Below are 16115 nucleotides of genomic sequence, written 5' to 3' on the forward strand. Positions count from 1 at the left end.
CCTGCAGCTGTGTTCTGGCCATGTATACCTCTTCCTATACCTATACCTGTACATGTATGTATACTATACATTTAAGAGATACTGAAGTGTGGCATCTATTTCTTTATTTGTGTTATTATAACATAACCATTTTTGTAACCTCATGGGTCCTCTTGAAGGCAGGAAAAAAAATAGAAATCCTTCTAGCTGAGACTTAATGCTCTGATTCAGGCTACTTCTAGAAGGTGCTGTGATATATTTAAATTTCATTTGTATTATAAAATTACTCAATTTCTGACCATAAAGTCCCCTGTATCTGATAACAGGTGCACTGAACAGTGATTTGGTGTGGAATGAATCTTACCCATGTGTGTGGTTGCCAAATTAATCTAAAAGAAATAATGTTGAAGATGATATTACCAGTTGCTGGGCAAATTTTTCAAAATATAAAGCATGTTAAAACAGGAGAGAGTAATAAAAAGGACTCTGTTCTAGTTTGGCCAAAATGATAAATGCAGTTCTGGAACCTCTGGAATCTTTCTTTTGACCAGTCATTAGGCAAGTTGCTAATATCCTATTAGCCCAATTACAAAGACCAACAAGATGCAAACTTGCATTTTAATAGGAATCTTTATGTTAAGAGTAACAATTTTTTTGCTTTGCTGTCTCTTTCATTGGCCCTCATCTTAAAATAGGGTAATATTAATTTCTACCTTATAGGGTTTTTGATGATTAAATTAAAAGCTCTTAGCACAGTGACTGAGACACAGTAAGTACTCAATCAATATTAGTTGCTCAGTGGTTAAGAATCTGCCCGTGGGGCCTCCCTGGTGGCGCAAGTGGTTGAGAGTCCGCCTGCCGATGCAGGGGATACGGGTTCGTGCCCCGGTCTGGGAGGATCCCATATGCCGCGGAGCGGCTGGGCCCGTGAGCCATGGCCGCTGAGCCTGCGCGTCCGGAGCCTGCGCGTCCGGAGCCTGTGCTCCGCGACGGGGGAGGCCACAACAGTGAGAGGCCCGCATACCGCAAAAAAAAAAAAAAAAAAAAAAAAAAAAAAAAAAAAAAAAAAAAAAAAAAAAAAGAATCTGCCCGTGAATGCAGGGGATACGGGTTCAATCCCTGATCCAGGAAGATCCCACGTGCCGCGGAGCAACTAAGCCCACGTGCCACAACTACTGAGCCTGTGCGCCTAGAGCCATCTCAACAATAGAAGCCATCTCAATGAGAAGCCTGTGCACTGCAATGAAGAGTAGCCCCCATTACCCCAAGTAGAGAAAGCGTACACGCAGCAACGAAGACCCAACACAGCCAAAAATAATAAATAAATAAATAAATAAATTTATAAAATATATATATATTAGTTGCTCTCATTTGTATTTTAATTCAAGCAATGAATCGTGGTTGTAGTTACATGCTGACTTTCCTGAGATGTTTGTGTTTAGTCTTTGATAATAAATAATACTATTACAGGGCTTCCCTGGTGGCGCAGTGGTTGAGAGTCCGCCTGCCGATGCAGGGGACGTGGGTTCGTGTCCAGGTCTGGGAGGATCCCACATGCCGCGGAGCGGCTGGGCCCATGAGCCATGGCCGCTGGCCCTGCGCGTCCGGAGCCTGTGGTCCGCAGTGGGAGAGGCCGTAATGGTGGAAGGCCCGCGTACTGCAAAAAAAAAAAAAAAAAAAAAAAAAATACTATTACATTTATCTCATTAATTTTATTCATATTTTCCCATTTGTTCTTTATTTGTTCATTTCTCTCCTTCTCCTCACGCTCCTCCTTCCTTTTGTTTGTCCTTCCTAATTATTATCTTTTCTCACTTCATTTTATCACCTCCATTTTAGTTTACTATGTGCTGGTTCAGCTTAATAAGATTGCTTGTTTGATTGATTGGGAAAACCTCAATTTTCTTATGCATGAAATGAGGGAGTTGGATTGAACCAATGTGCAGTTCTCTCCCAGGGTCAGATTTTGAGGATCTGTGAATCTGCATGACATGGTAATATGAATGTTACAAGAGCAGAGGAGCTGGAAATATTGGGGGTCAAGGAGAGATGTCCAAGGAGCTTGTTTCCTGATGTGATGAGGATGTTCCAACAAATTTCCATCTTACACCACAACTGTGTACAGAAGTACTGAGGGTTAGTTTAAGGACATTAAGTTGAAAGGCCTGGGGAAAAGGTCTAAGTAAGTGACAAAAACAAGTACTTTTGAGGCATCTAATCTCTTTTCAAGGAATCGTAAGTTAAAATACACAACACAATCCTTGCATTCACATAGTTGACATTTTAGTTCTATTAAAACTTTCCATTTCAAGGGATGTTTGAAAAATTGCAAAAAAAGAGAAGGCAAGAAAGTGTCCTCTTAACTATAGTTAGCAGAGTATGTGATTTCATGCAAGGATTGCTTCCTGGTACTCAAATTAGGGGAGTTCCTTGGCTGTCCAGTGGTTAAGATCTCGATCCCTGGTCGGGGAGCTAAGATCCCACATGCCTCGGGGCCAAAAAACCAAAACATAAAACAGAAGCAATACTGTAACAGGTTCAATAAAGACTTTAAAAATGGTCCACATCAAAAAAAAAAAACTTTAAAAAAAGATTAAAATTAGTAAGGCTTTTCTAAGGTAGGGTGCAGCATAAAAGAAGTGAAAGTAAATGCCAGTACATGAGCACTGGTTACTAACACCTTCAGTTTTGATTTTTAAATATTTATTTAACTTTTTACCAGGAAAGCTTACTTGTTTTAATAAATCCACATTCTAATTCTGTATTTCAGTTGACTGAGATTTAAATCTACTACCAGGAGATGTCATTGCACAAGTAAATAACTAAATCTTGTTTTTGTTTCATTTTGTTTTTGCAGCTTTTTTTCACTTTTGACTTGATAAAGTATGATTTTCAGAAAGATGAACCCATTAGAAATGAACACGGCTGGTGTAGTCATGTGAAAAAAGGTAAGATTCTTGTATTTGAAGATGTCTCCTCAGGCAAAGTTCCTGAATTTCTCTTTAATTACTGAATTTAGAAGAGAAAGAATGGTTATTTCTAATTTAATGGAATTTTAATACAGGTAGAATGATTTAATTATTAGAAGTTAGAGGCCCCACGTGGGTCACTCAGATGGTAATTACGAAAATTTAAAAGTGATTACTGTGGGCTTATAGTTTTCTTAATCCACCACTCTTACAGTGGCATATGTCTGATGTCCTGTACCACCAAGATATAATATAAAAATTAATGGCAATTTCTGATTCTATGTATAGTGGAAAGTGAGACAGACTTGGATTTAAATCTGGGCTCTCACACTTAGAAACTGTCCAGCTTTGGGTAGGTCACTCAACCTGTCTGAGTCTCATTTTCTTCATATGCAGAGTGGAGGTGGCAGTATTTCTTTCGGGAGGTGATTGTTGATAGTTTAATGAGATGATGTATGCAGAGCCCTCTGGAGGGCTTGTCATGTGGCCAGTTACCTCCCCCCCTTTCTCTTCTTCCTCCCACTCCTCCTCCACCAGGCTAGTCTTTCTCATAGTTTTGGGTTAGAAATTTTAATGAAAGCAAGTGCCCCAGTTAACATGCGGCTGCATATAATCAATCTAGAAAATTAAATGTAGAGATGTGCCCTTAGAATTGGTTTGAGATCCAGTCTGAAAGAATCAGGCCAAAGTTACTTTTTATTGCCTCAGAATATGTTTAAACTACATTTCAGAGATGACTTCAAATATGGAGCTAAAGGTCACAGACCCGGGTTTCTTTGTTTTAGTTTTAGGGTTTTGGTTGTTTTCCTGGTAGCTGAAAGATTGGACAAAAATATAAGCCTCGTCTTTTTAAAAACAAATTTCCCAATCCTCTGAATTTCAAGAGCGTTTATCAAATATCTTTCTCTAATTCAACTCTATAGACAGCATCTAAGAAAAAAGTCACTTCTAAGGAGATTGCAAAGAACTTTATTTAAGCACTCTTTTCTAGTGTGTTTTATTTATTACAATTACAATAATATCCGATATTGGAACTTGAATCCCAGAACTACTTATGCAACCTCAGGGTTTTTCAAAAACAGATTGTCCCCAAATATCTGCTTTACAATTTTGTAATTCTCATTATGGATTGCTCAATTTTATTTTACATTAAAGCATTGTGTCTTTCATAAAGTATGCCTGGGAGGGAAAGATAAGTATACACTCTGACCTTTTTAAGCATTCGCAATAATTAATTTGTCAGTGAAGAAACTATCACCTGTGTCCTGAAGAAGAAAAATAAAGCATAAATTTTAAGGGAAATATAAGAGACTTAGAGAATTCTGAAATGTATATAGGGGATGTAGATGGATGGGATACGTGAGGGAGGAGAGCCTTTGGATTCAGATGGACCTGGTTAAAAACATTCCAACTTCAACATTTGGCAGCTGTGTAATATTGGGCAAATTACTTTTTCTTCCTCAATTTCACTTGTAAAATGAATACAATATGAGGCCCTGTCTTACAGGTTTGTGATGAGGATGAGATGGGATACATATGTAAAGTGCTCAGAATAGTGACCGGTACCCAGAAAGTGCTCAATAAGTGTAACAATGGCAGTGATTATGCTAACGATGATAATGATGGTGTCGGTGATGACAGTGACAGTGAGGGGTCCCTGCTGAGTCAGGGCAGGCTAGTCTTGGCCAGTGGCATGTGTGCCCTTGGAACCCATAATGTCCAGAGGAGTGGGAGCAATAAGAATTGAAAAGAGAGTGTTAAAATGACATAAATCGCTTTAGAGTTTGCTGGAATACAGCCTCATCTAACCCATCACATAGATGTTAGTTGTCTTCACAGTGGCCAAAACAAGCCAACAATGGCCTTGAAATCTTCTGGGGAAGTGATTGCTGCTCCCCTTTGTCTTCTACTCTTAGAAGTAGTTACCTTGTTGATTGCTGGGCAGTATCTTGATTAACTTTAATAAGTCTGATTAAAAATTATTTTAAATAATGTGTCTAAATGTAAGTAAAACTAATAAATTTCGTGGCTTATCTCCTGTCCATTGAGGATTTCCAGAGTAACATTCCAGAGGAATAAAACATATTCTTAAGCTTCTAATAACATATTTATTAAATCAGAGATAATATTGTACAGAAAAATCATAGGGACTTGAATTTGAGTTCTAGGTCCATTCCTTTTTATCTGTTGGGCTTTGCTAACATACTTCCTTCTTCTGGACCCTAGTGCCTTCCCTGTGAAATAGGGATTATAATGATCAATTTCAAAGGATTTCTTTGAAAAATTAATAAGGTGACAGTTGCATTTCTCATGGGGCTTGCTCCATAGTAAGTGCCCAATAAATAAATATTGCTACCATCATAATCTTATTTAAAATTATTATTGTAGTTGTTATTTATATAATTGTCATTATTATCAGTGTTAGAATCTACATAATCAAAAAAAGTAGCCATTGCTGTATCCACCCAGGATGTAAAATAAATTTAATATTCCTTTCTTTACATTCAATTTCCTTTTTGTTAGTTTTTCCAAAGTGATTTGTGCTTTGGCAGTCTGTGAAATGGTGTTAGATTTAGGCACCCAGAGTAATTGATGTCAAATATAATAAAAATAAGTTCAGAGGAAAGTAAGATAAGCTACACTGGATGTGTTGGTCATATGTAACATAGGTACATGCATGGTGTGTGTAATAATAGTTTTAATCAAACCACTGAAAATACGTCTCTCCCAGGGGAACCTGGACTTCTCATTTCTCCAGTGAATGCAAAGAATCCCTTCTTTGGCTATGCTGGAAATAGGAAGCACACAGAAAAGAAATTGCTTTGTGACGTTTTTAAGAAGGGAGATGTTTACTTTAACACCGGAGATTTAATGGTCCAAGACCAGGAGAATTTCCTTTTTTTTTGGGACCGTATTGGAGACACTTTCAGGTATGAAGTAGCGTCGGTTGCAAAGCTTGCTCCGTGATTGTGAACCCTGCTCTGAGTGAGGCTCTGTGGAAACATTATACACCACCTGCTGTCTACCTTCAGGGAACAGAGAGCTTTTATCTCAATAATGTCTCCCAGTTTAAAAATTCACTGCGCATCTGTTTCTAGATTGAAACATAAGTTACATTTTGATGTCATTTTTGTAATTATCTTAATGAATCATTTGTGTCCAAATCAGTGAGCTCCTTTTTTTTTTAGCATATGATACAGTCAGGCTGATGTGAAGTCTAATTGGTAGGGTTAAAACAGAAAACCAATTTAGTCAAATATGGTCTAATTCTTGACCTAATGGCAAAAATAGTGAAACAGCAAAATTTCCCTTTCTTATATTTGCTTTTTTAATTCCTTAGGGTTATTTTAGGCTTATGAATTTATTTTTCTTTACTAATCAATGACTATAGAACAGTAGAGGACAGACAGTAGACAGTCCAAAAACGTTTGAATGAATAAATGAATTATACCTCCTATTTCCTCACCTTCTTTGTGACATGTTAGGAGGTCACCTTATGTAAAATCATTTTAATTAAAACATTCATATGCATTAAAAGATCCAAAGGGGTTAATTCCTAGAAATTCAAGGGGGTCAGTACACCAAAAGACAACTATAGCTTTCCTTTCAGTTTTTTCTCTCATTAGAGATAGAGAATGCTTTGTACTTCACTGTTATTATATTACAAAACAAAGAGGGATTTGTTGTTATTTTATTTTTTATGACATATTAAAAAAACCCTTTTACAGTAGCAGTTGATACCAATGAGACACAGATAATGTAATTTTAAATAAAAAAACAGATACTGGGCTCCCCTGGTGGCGCAGTGGTTGAGAGTCCGCCTGCCGATGCAGGGGACACGGGTTCGTGCCCCGGTCCAGGAAGATCCCACATGCCACGGAGCGGCTAGGCCCGTGAGCCATGGCCACTGAGCCTGCGCGTCCGGAGCCTGTGCTCCGCAACGGGAGAGGCCACGACAGTGAGAGGCCCGCGTACTTCAAAAACAAACAAACAAACAAAAAACAGATACTGATGTAATTTTAAATAAAAAACAGATACTAACTTTGTTGACTTCTCAAAAATGTTCTTCTTTGAAATGTTTTTCATTTTGAAAACTGCCATTATTTTTTATTATTAGGTGCTTGCATAGAGCCAAATGCAAGGCACTAAAACTTAAAGCTGGGCACCTCATTCTTCAAGTATAGGTAACTAACTGGAACTTGTTTTTTGTTTAGATGGAAAGGGGAAAATATTGCAACCACAGAGGTTGCTGATATTATTGGAATGTTGGATTTCATACAGGACACAAATGTCTATGGTGTGGCTGTACCAGGTATGAATATATTTCAGGTTTGGAAATGGTTCTCAGAATGTGCCACTTTCCTTTCACTTTGCAACAATTTTATTAATTCAGCATTTCATTTTTCACATATTAAAATAAATATCTTAGTTTTGGCTTGGCAAGTAATGCCCTAGACCAAGCTCGCAAACTTCGTGGTCACACCAGGGGAAAGGTACCAACTTCATTTTAATGTATGTGTGTATTTCTAAGCAGATCTTGAAAACTCTGATCAGTGACTCACTGCTAGAATATTTAGAGCTTTTCAATGGTCTATTATTTTTCTCTTGATGACTAGAGTTTATACATACCACTAAATAGGAACTTGTTCTAATTTAAATGTTTAATAACACTGACTTGTAGTTAAGTTGAATCTTTTTCAGAAATTATTTTAAAATGTGGTTGGCCTCATTTATCATTATAAGTATGCCTATGAGGATTGTCTCACATTGGTGAGACAATGGCAAAGAAAAGTGACCAACTTGAAATCACAGGACAGCTATTCCCCTTTACTGCCTTTTTTTTTTTTTAAGCAAATGACAGTATTTTCCAATTAATGTTTGTAGGTGCAGGGGACACTGAGTGTGGGAATGTTTGGATGGGGGGCAAAGAAAGAGGACGTTAACTCTAATAGACAGGCACTGGGTGCTGGGAAAATGCTACAAGAGATTCCATAGCCCTGGAAAAAAGGTGGCATGATAAGCAGTAAGCGATCTGTGGAATTAGTTGTGGAAATACCTGCCTCTAGTTTCTTAACTTGAAGATATTGAATAATACCCTTTATTTTTTGCATTGATGCTTAACATGGACATTTCTCTCAAATATAGTTGCCTTTAAAAAATATTTCCTCTTAATATTTTATAATAATAGTGGCAGGATGCATATTATGGGTCACTTATGGTGTTTTCTATTCCATCTAGTTCGCTTTTGTAGTGTAAACAATTAAACATAGACTCTGCACTTCCTTTCTCCTAAATCATTTCTAGGGAGTAAATCATATGCTCAGGGAAAGACCCACTTATTATGATACTGTTGCATTGTTATTGCTGCAATAGATGTAATGTCTATATTTGTAACAATTAGTGTGTAATTAACTGGATTTTTTTAAAAGTTCACCTACCACTTGTAAAACTGATGCTATTACAAACTTTTTTTTTCAGATTGTGAAGGAAAAGCAGGAATGGCTTCTATAACTTTAAAACCAAATACGTCTTTAGACTTGGAAAAAGTTTATGAACAAGTTGTAACATTTTTACCAGCTTATGCCTGCCCACAATTTTTAAGAATTCAGGTAATCTTACCTACCCATAAAATTTAAGACCAGAAATCTGGAGATGGTTTAGTTATAAAATAATATTTACCGCTTAGATAATAGGTGCATTTTATTTTTATTAGAAAATTTCAAGAACAATGAAAAACATTAGGATGCTAATTTATGCCATATTTGAAGCCTAATTATAGAAGGGAGGACATTAAAATGCTAGGAAGTCTTTGTCATTGTCCTATTTGTTGCTCTCCTCCTCTTCAATCAGATAAATGAGGGTCCCAGTGATGGTGGCAAGCCAAACCCAAATCTTACACATGCCTTAATGCTTTGTGAAGACATTTGGTGCTGTGTACCTAAAATTAGGTTCTACCAAGCTGACATCAAAGTGTCTGCAGGATGTGTGTAGACCCTCAAGGCAATTGGCTTTAAGCAATTTTGCCTTTAATTTTTTATCTTCATTCTGTCCAGTCTCTTTCGGGGACCTTATATTTTGTGGGAATTCTGAACTCATTGGTTTTGAGAGGTGGGCTTTCTCTTGTTAGGCTGCTGGAGTAAAGTCCAATAAAAAGAAAACAAATTTTCTCAGCTCCTGGGTAACTTTGCCTGCTCATTTATCCAGCCATTTATTCATTTAATATTGTGCCTCAAATATAAGTTCCCAAAGCTAGTCCTCATCATCTCTTAACATCCAATCACATAGAACTTTTCTGGATATGTTTGTCATATCACTGTTACATCCCTGATAGAGCAATAGCTGACTTAATATTCTTTTTTAAAGCATTTGCTGGGTAATCCTTGTGGCCAAGTCACTGCTTGGCCAATGAGACACATCATCTAAACTGTCATGAATACATATTCCATTTACATAATATTTTAAGAACTTTTACATATATTGTGTCAGATTATTTTCATAGCAGTCCTCTGAAATAATAAAGGTAGCTAAATATGAAAAAGAAGTAACCCGGTTTTAATTGAAATTTTTGAAATAATTGTAGATTCACATGCATTTGTAAGAAACAATACAGAGAGATCCTGTGTAAATGATTACAACCAGGATATTGACATTGATACAATCCACTCATTTTATTAAAATTTCCTCTGTTTTACTTGTACTCATTTGTGTGTATGTGTGTATTAAGCTCTATACATTTTTATTACCTGTGTAGCTTCATGTATCAATGACCATAGTCAAGATATGGACAATTCCACCACCACAAGGCTCCCTCACGTTACCCTTTTATAACCACACCCAGCTCCCTCCTGCCCCTCCCATCTTGCCCCAGAAAGAATGGATTTTAATTCTTAGTAGAGTAGAAAGTTGATGGATCAAATAATATTTTAAACATTTTCCTCCAAGGGCAACTTAAAATTCACTGTCATTAAGTAGAAGAAACATTTTGTCATAGGACCCCTCTGTAAGATTAAATCAGTCTTGTACAAATTTAGAAAATATTTTAGGATCATTAAACACCTAAAAAAACTTGGCCCATGAGTGTTACGTTTATTACAGTATTTGCTATAGTTAGCACAATGAATGACACTTAGTTGGCACTAAAATTATTTAATAAATAAATTATAATGGTCTGATATAAAAAATGCAAACATATAAGTTACTTCTGACAAAATGAATAAGACAACTATCTTATTAAAAATCTGTTTAGCACAAATTTAAAAAGGATTCTTTTTGACAATAAATTTACAAAAAATGTTTAAATGTGATATTACTCAGTATGGCTGAGATGAAATTAAACTGGTCCTTTCATTTTGCTTCTGGGAACACAAATTGTTATCATCTCTCTCAAAAATAATTTGGTAAATATGTGATCACGCTCTTAGAATTTGCATATATTTTGATTTAGTAATTTCATTTCCAGAAATTTACCCTTAGGACATAATTAAAGATGCACAAATGTTATATATAAAATGTTATTATTTATGTAGTAAAAGTTTTAAATATTCTCTATATAGGTTCAAGAATAAGAGTAAGGTTAATTAACATATTATAATTAGATGAGATCTTATGAGACCATTAAAAATTGCCATTTTGATGAAAATTACCTAACCTGGAGAAACATACCGGGAATAATTATTTTTTAAAGAAGGCAGACTGTCAAATTATATAATGTGAACTAATTTTTTTAAAAAGAGAAAAGAATATGTGTTTTTCCACAGTTACATCTCATTCTGTGATGACAGTGTTGGGTAGAGGATGAGATCAAGGAAGAAGGTTCAAAGAAAAGTTGACTTAGTTTCATTCGTTCAGAAGGATGCATAAAAATGCTCAAACTACTCATAGAACGTTGTATGGACCCTGCCTGTCATCTGACTTAAAACAAGGTTGCTTCCCTATGCCTGAAACTACCACAGAGATAATATCCTTGTCTCCTTTAAATTCCTTAAAGCAAAGATTCTTAAACTTTCTCGATTCATAACATCTTTAGTGTCTTAGTAATTATTTCATGGCACTCTTGGGCCAAAACAAATACCTAAACAGTCATTTATTCAGTACTTAGGACAACGCAAAATAACTATTTAGGTCTAATAAATTAGTTGCTGTTTGAAAAAATAATGCATATAAATGGAAAGAAAAATGCTTTTATTTCATATTTAAATAACCACATGTATAAGGAGATGTAAGTTGGGCATTGCACAGCTCCTCAAATGTTGGAATTAGATTGTGCTGAACAGGGCCAGACTAATTCCATATTCCACCTTCATTTTTGGTTATACTTGCTTTTTGTCATAGCAACCACCAAAAACCCTGTTTCTCAAAGATATGATGTCATTGAAAAGAATGTATCATAAACTAATATTGAAACTGAACTACCTTGACCAAGTAGTTGGTAGTGTGACAACAGATGTCACTGGGTTTACCTTGAAATTTTTAAATATCCTATGGGGACTCTGGCAATTCACTGAGGTACTATGAAGCACCTCAGTGCATAGTTTGGGAAACCAAGTTTTAGATCATTCCTTACCCCCTCTGGTTCTTGCAGTATTCTGCCTTATGGAATAGATTGCTGTCTTTTATCGCTTTTATCTTCTTGCCGTCTAGTAGCATTCTTTGTACATAATATTGCCTTGACATTGGATTGAAGAAATAAACCTCTATGTTTTAGACATATTTGTAATCAGTTATTAACTATATTGATAATATTTATATGTTGAATGAAGCTCACAGGAAAATCAAGGTAAAGATTTAAATGTTCTAAAGAGCATTTTAAAATTTCTAATGTTAAATTATTAGTAGTGAAAATAGAGATGGTCACTGGATATAAAAATGTTATAATTAAATATTACAGTCTATATTGTTGAATATTTTATTTGTATATTATACATAATGTTGACTGACTCCACTAATCCTGGTCACTGTTTTATAGGAAAAGATGGAAACAACAGGAACATTCAAACTACAGAAGTTTCGGTTGGTGGAAGAAGGATTTAGTCCATTGAAAATTTCTGATCCACTTTACTTCATGGATAAGTTGAAAAAATCATACATTCCATTGACCAAAGAAATTTATGATCAGATAATATTAGGGAAGATTAAACTTTAAGCTTTTTTATATATGGGATTTTCCTATGCTGCTTAGGAGAAGTGAAAGGAGAGTATGTGATTCTTTAATATGAAATGGGGAGAGGGAACTGACATTAAGCATGTGCTATATTTCCTTAACTTGCAACAATTTTTCTTTAATTAAGTACTAACTTTAATTTGTTTTAATTGATAACAAACTTTGGGTGATTATTCTTTTTACCTATTTGGGATTCAGTGCATAAGTAAATATCTGCCTTAAAGTTTTTAAATAATTAATAAGTGGTTAACAATTTAGACATCTGCTAAAAAATTTACTTATTAATATTTAAAATTTCTAGTTTTGAGTAAAGGGTTAAATTTTAATCAAATATTTGATTTTTATGTGCCCTGTCCTATAACTCAATAAAACCATCTTTATTAATATGAGTTTTGAAGTTTTGTTTTGATGTTTTGAATTGTAAATTAAAAAATTTGTAAATTAAAAATGGTAAATATTCATTCAAAGGAAGGTATGCGCTCCTGTCTCCCTTATCCTAAACTCACATTAAGATGCTAGAAGAAATGTAAAAATATGAAACAACAAAGCATGAAAACTGGTAAGCCCAAAGCATTTAGGAATCTTGGGAAGATATATAAATGGGATCAAATTGATGCTAAATTGATGCTACAGAGCTGTAGGAACCACTAATAATACAGGGAAAGAATAGACTAGACTAGGACCCATGTGTGAACACTAAGATCAGAGGCATAAAGGCTTTGAGTGTGAACAGGTTTTTGAGTAGTTAACTGGGAAATGTATCATAAGGATAGTGTAATAAGCACAATGGTACTTATCTCCATGTGGAAGCACGAGCCTCCAGTGTTTGCCTCAAGCCAAAAACATATAAGAGACTCTCTTACCAAAGTGAGCTAACTTCCATGGGAGGGGGTGGTGGAGCTGGACTAAGAAGCAGGGTAGGGGACAATGGCGACTGCATCAGCCTAAGTAGGCCTCCATTTTCAAGTGGTTTCTGGACGTTGCCGCGGGAGCCGCAGTCGTCTCAGACCCAATCGGTGGCAGCAGCTCGTGTTTGCGCTCCTGCCGTGTTCTGGATTGAGCAGCAGCAGCAAGACCTGGCAGGGTGAACCAGCATCAGCTTGGCCTCTTCGCTCACCTGGACCCTGCCCCTGGGCTGAGTTGGCAACATGAGTGGCAACAACTTGGATGCGAATGACGAGTTTGATGAGCAGTTGCGAATGCAAGAATTGTATGGAGACACCAAGGACTGTGATACTCAGAAAGATCCCAGTGGAGAAACTGATTCTTTCGGGCAGCAGCTGACTGACACCCTATATGAATGGGACCTGGACAAGAAGGCTTGGTTCCCCAAGATCACTGAAGATTTTATTGCTACATATCAGGCCAATTATGGATTTTCTAATGATGGTGCATCTAGTTCTACTGCGAGTGTCCAAGATGTCAGTGCTAGGACTACAGAAGAACCTCCACAAAGAAAAACTCCCGAACCCAGTTATCTCAAAAAGAGGGGAGAAAAGAGAAAGGCTGAATCAGGATGGTTTCATGTTGAAGAAGACAGAAACACAAATGTATATGTGTCTGATTTGCCTCCAGACATTACAGTGGATGAATTTATACAGCTCATGTCCAAGTTTTGCATTATTATGAGAGATCTTCAAACAGAAGAATTTAAGGTCAAGCTTTACAAAGATAATCAAGGAAATCTTAAAGGAGATGGACTTTGCTGTTATATGAAGAGAGAATCTGTGGATCTCGCATTAAAACTTTTGGATGAAGATGAAATTAGAGACTACAAATTACACATGGATGTGGCAAAGTTTCAACTGAAAGGGGAATATGACACCTCAAAGCAGAAGAAGAAGTGCAAAGACTTCAAGAAAAAGTTGTCTATGCAACAAAAGCAGTTGGATTGGAGACCTTAGAGAAGAGCTGGCCAATCCTGAATACACCATGATCAAGTTGTCATCATCAAAAATGTTTCATCATATGGATTTTGAGGATGATCCACTGGTGCCAAACGAGATCAGAGAAGACCTTCAAGTAGAGTGTTCAAAGTTTGGACAAATTAGGAAGCTCCTTCTCTTTGATAGGCACCCTCATGGTCTGGCCTCTGTGTCCTTTAGGGATCCGGAGGAAGCTGGTTATTGTATTCAAACCCTCAATGGAATGTGGTTTGGTGGCCATCAAATCACTGCCCAGGTGTGGGATGGGACTACAGATTATCAGGTGGAGGAGACCACAAGAGAAAGGGAGGAAAGGCTGAGAGGATGGGAGGCTTTCCCCAACACTCCCGAGGCCAACAGAGGCCTTCAGCTTTCAGATTCCATCTGTGCTCCAGAAGGGTGGGTCCTTCTAGAGTTAGGCATTTTTCAGAGCACCCTGGCACATCTCAAATGCATGTTCAAGAAGCCGCAACTGAAATGGCATTTGAAGAACTTATAGATGAAAAGAAGTTTGAAAAAACGGAAGATAGGGAAGAGGATGAAGAAGTTGCTTCTGAAAAAGATGCTAAAAGAAGTGGCCCTGAAAAAGAGGCTGAAGAAGATTGTCCCCAAAAAAGAATCTGAAGAGAGCTGCCTCGAAAGAGACTTTGAGGAAGGCTGTCCCAAAAGAGAGCATGAAGAAGACTTCTCCAATGGAGAGTCCAGAGAAGGCAGCCCCGAGATATAGCATGAAGAGGGTAGTACTAAAAAATAGTCAAAAAAGAATGGCCCTGAATGAGGGTCCAAAAAGAAGAGACCCAAAACGAATCCTGATGAGAATGGCCTTGAGCAGGAGTCTGAGGAGGAGGCCAGCCCCCAAAAGGCAGCTGAAGACAACAGCTCAGAACAAGGGTCTGAAGAGTGCTCAGAAAAGCAGTTTGAAGATGACTCTGAAAAAAGAGTTAAAAGAAAACGGCCTTGAGAAAGGTTTTGAGGAAGAGGGCTCTGAAAAGGAATGTAATGAAAATGTTTCTGAAGAAGAGTTAGAAGAAAATGACTCTGAAAAATCAGAATTCAAAGATGACAGCTCCAGGAAAGTGTTTGATGAAGAAGGCTCTGAGAAGGAATTTGATGAAGAGTCAGATGAGAAGGAAGAAACATATGAAAAAGTATTTGACAATGAGTCGGATGAAAAGGAGGATGAAAAAGATGCAGAAGAAAAGGGGCTGGGAGATGCAAATGAAAAAGATGAAGAAGACGATGCAGATGAAAAGGTGTTTGAAGATTCAGATGGAAAAGAAGATGAGGAAGATGTAGATGTAAAGGAAGATGAAGACATAGATGAAAAGATGTTCAAAGATGACGATTCCACCGAGAAGTTGTTTGATGACAATTCCAGTGACAAGTTGTTTGAAGATTCTGATGAGAGAGGGACTGCAGGTGGTTTAGGGAATGTTAAGGAGGAAGGGCCCCCCAGTCCACAGGCAGCAGCTTTGTCCTCAGTAGTGATGACGATGATGACGATGCTGTTTAATCCCTTAAACTTGCTTTGTAGGGCAATTCCTCCATCTCCATTTTGCCTCTGCTCCCGGGTAATTACTAGTAGTGTTACATGAACGTGTGCATAGAGGTAGGATGCCATCAGATTAATGCAGTGAAGTATTCATGGTTACCTGTACTTAACAATTTTAAATATATGTGAATTGGCTATTCAGTTCAAACTTCATAGCATAATACAAGTCAATTGGATCCTTGCCCTTTGTCAAATTTGTTAAGCGCATACAGAATAATATTTTTTAAAGTATTCTGATTGAAGTTTGTGATATTCAAAAATAAAAAATAAGTTGTTAATATAAAAAAAAAAGGAAGTAGAGTAGGACCCAGCAGCAAACTCCTTTGCCCATAAACCTAATTCTCTGTACAACCAGAAGTAAAGTTGACTTTGCCTCATGTTGCCTCCACATGCTAAAAAGTTTATTTTGGTGGGAAAAGAAGTTGCAGATAGTTCCTTTTTGTCATTGTTAGGAAAACATGTGTTATAAAGTTAAACATTTTTTAAATGTAAAGGTTAACCATAAGTAGCATAGAAATAAAAGGTCACAC

General features: G+C 36.8%; 1 protein-coding gene and 1 pseudogene across 1 annotated transcript in view; both read left to right on the top strand.

Moving 5' to 3' along the window:
* Positions 1-12268, top strand: part of SLC27A6 (solute carrier family 27 member 6) — a 58389-nt gene extending 46121 nt beyond the window's left edge. Inside the window, exons 6-10 of the mRNA XM_060091904.1 lie at positions 2837-2927; positions 5680-5878; positions 7163-7260; positions 8427-8557; positions 11914-12268. Of these exons, the coding sequence (XP_059947887.1) occupies positions 2837-2927; positions 5680-5878; positions 7163-7260; positions 8427-8557; positions 11914-12090 (696 nt within the window). The 3' untranslated portion in view covers positions 12091-12268. The remainder of the gene's footprint in view (positions 1-2836; positions 2928-5679; positions 5879-7162; positions 7261-8426; positions 8558-11913) is intronic.
* A 988-nt stretch (positions 12269-13256) lies between these two features.
* Positions 13257-15546, top strand: LOC132485392 (HIV Tat-specific factor 1-like; annotated as a pseudogene).
* Positions 15547-16115: the final 569 nt, after the last annotated feature.

The sequence above is a fragment of the Mesoplodon densirostris genome, chromosome 3 (genome assembly GCF_025265405.1).
Source record: "Mesoplodon densirostris isolate mMesDen1 chromosome 3, mMesDen1 primary haplotype, whole genome shotgun sequence".
NCBI classification, from domain to species: Eukaryota; Metazoa; Chordata; class Mammalia; order Artiodactyla; family Ziphiidae; genus Mesoplodon; species Mesoplodon densirostris.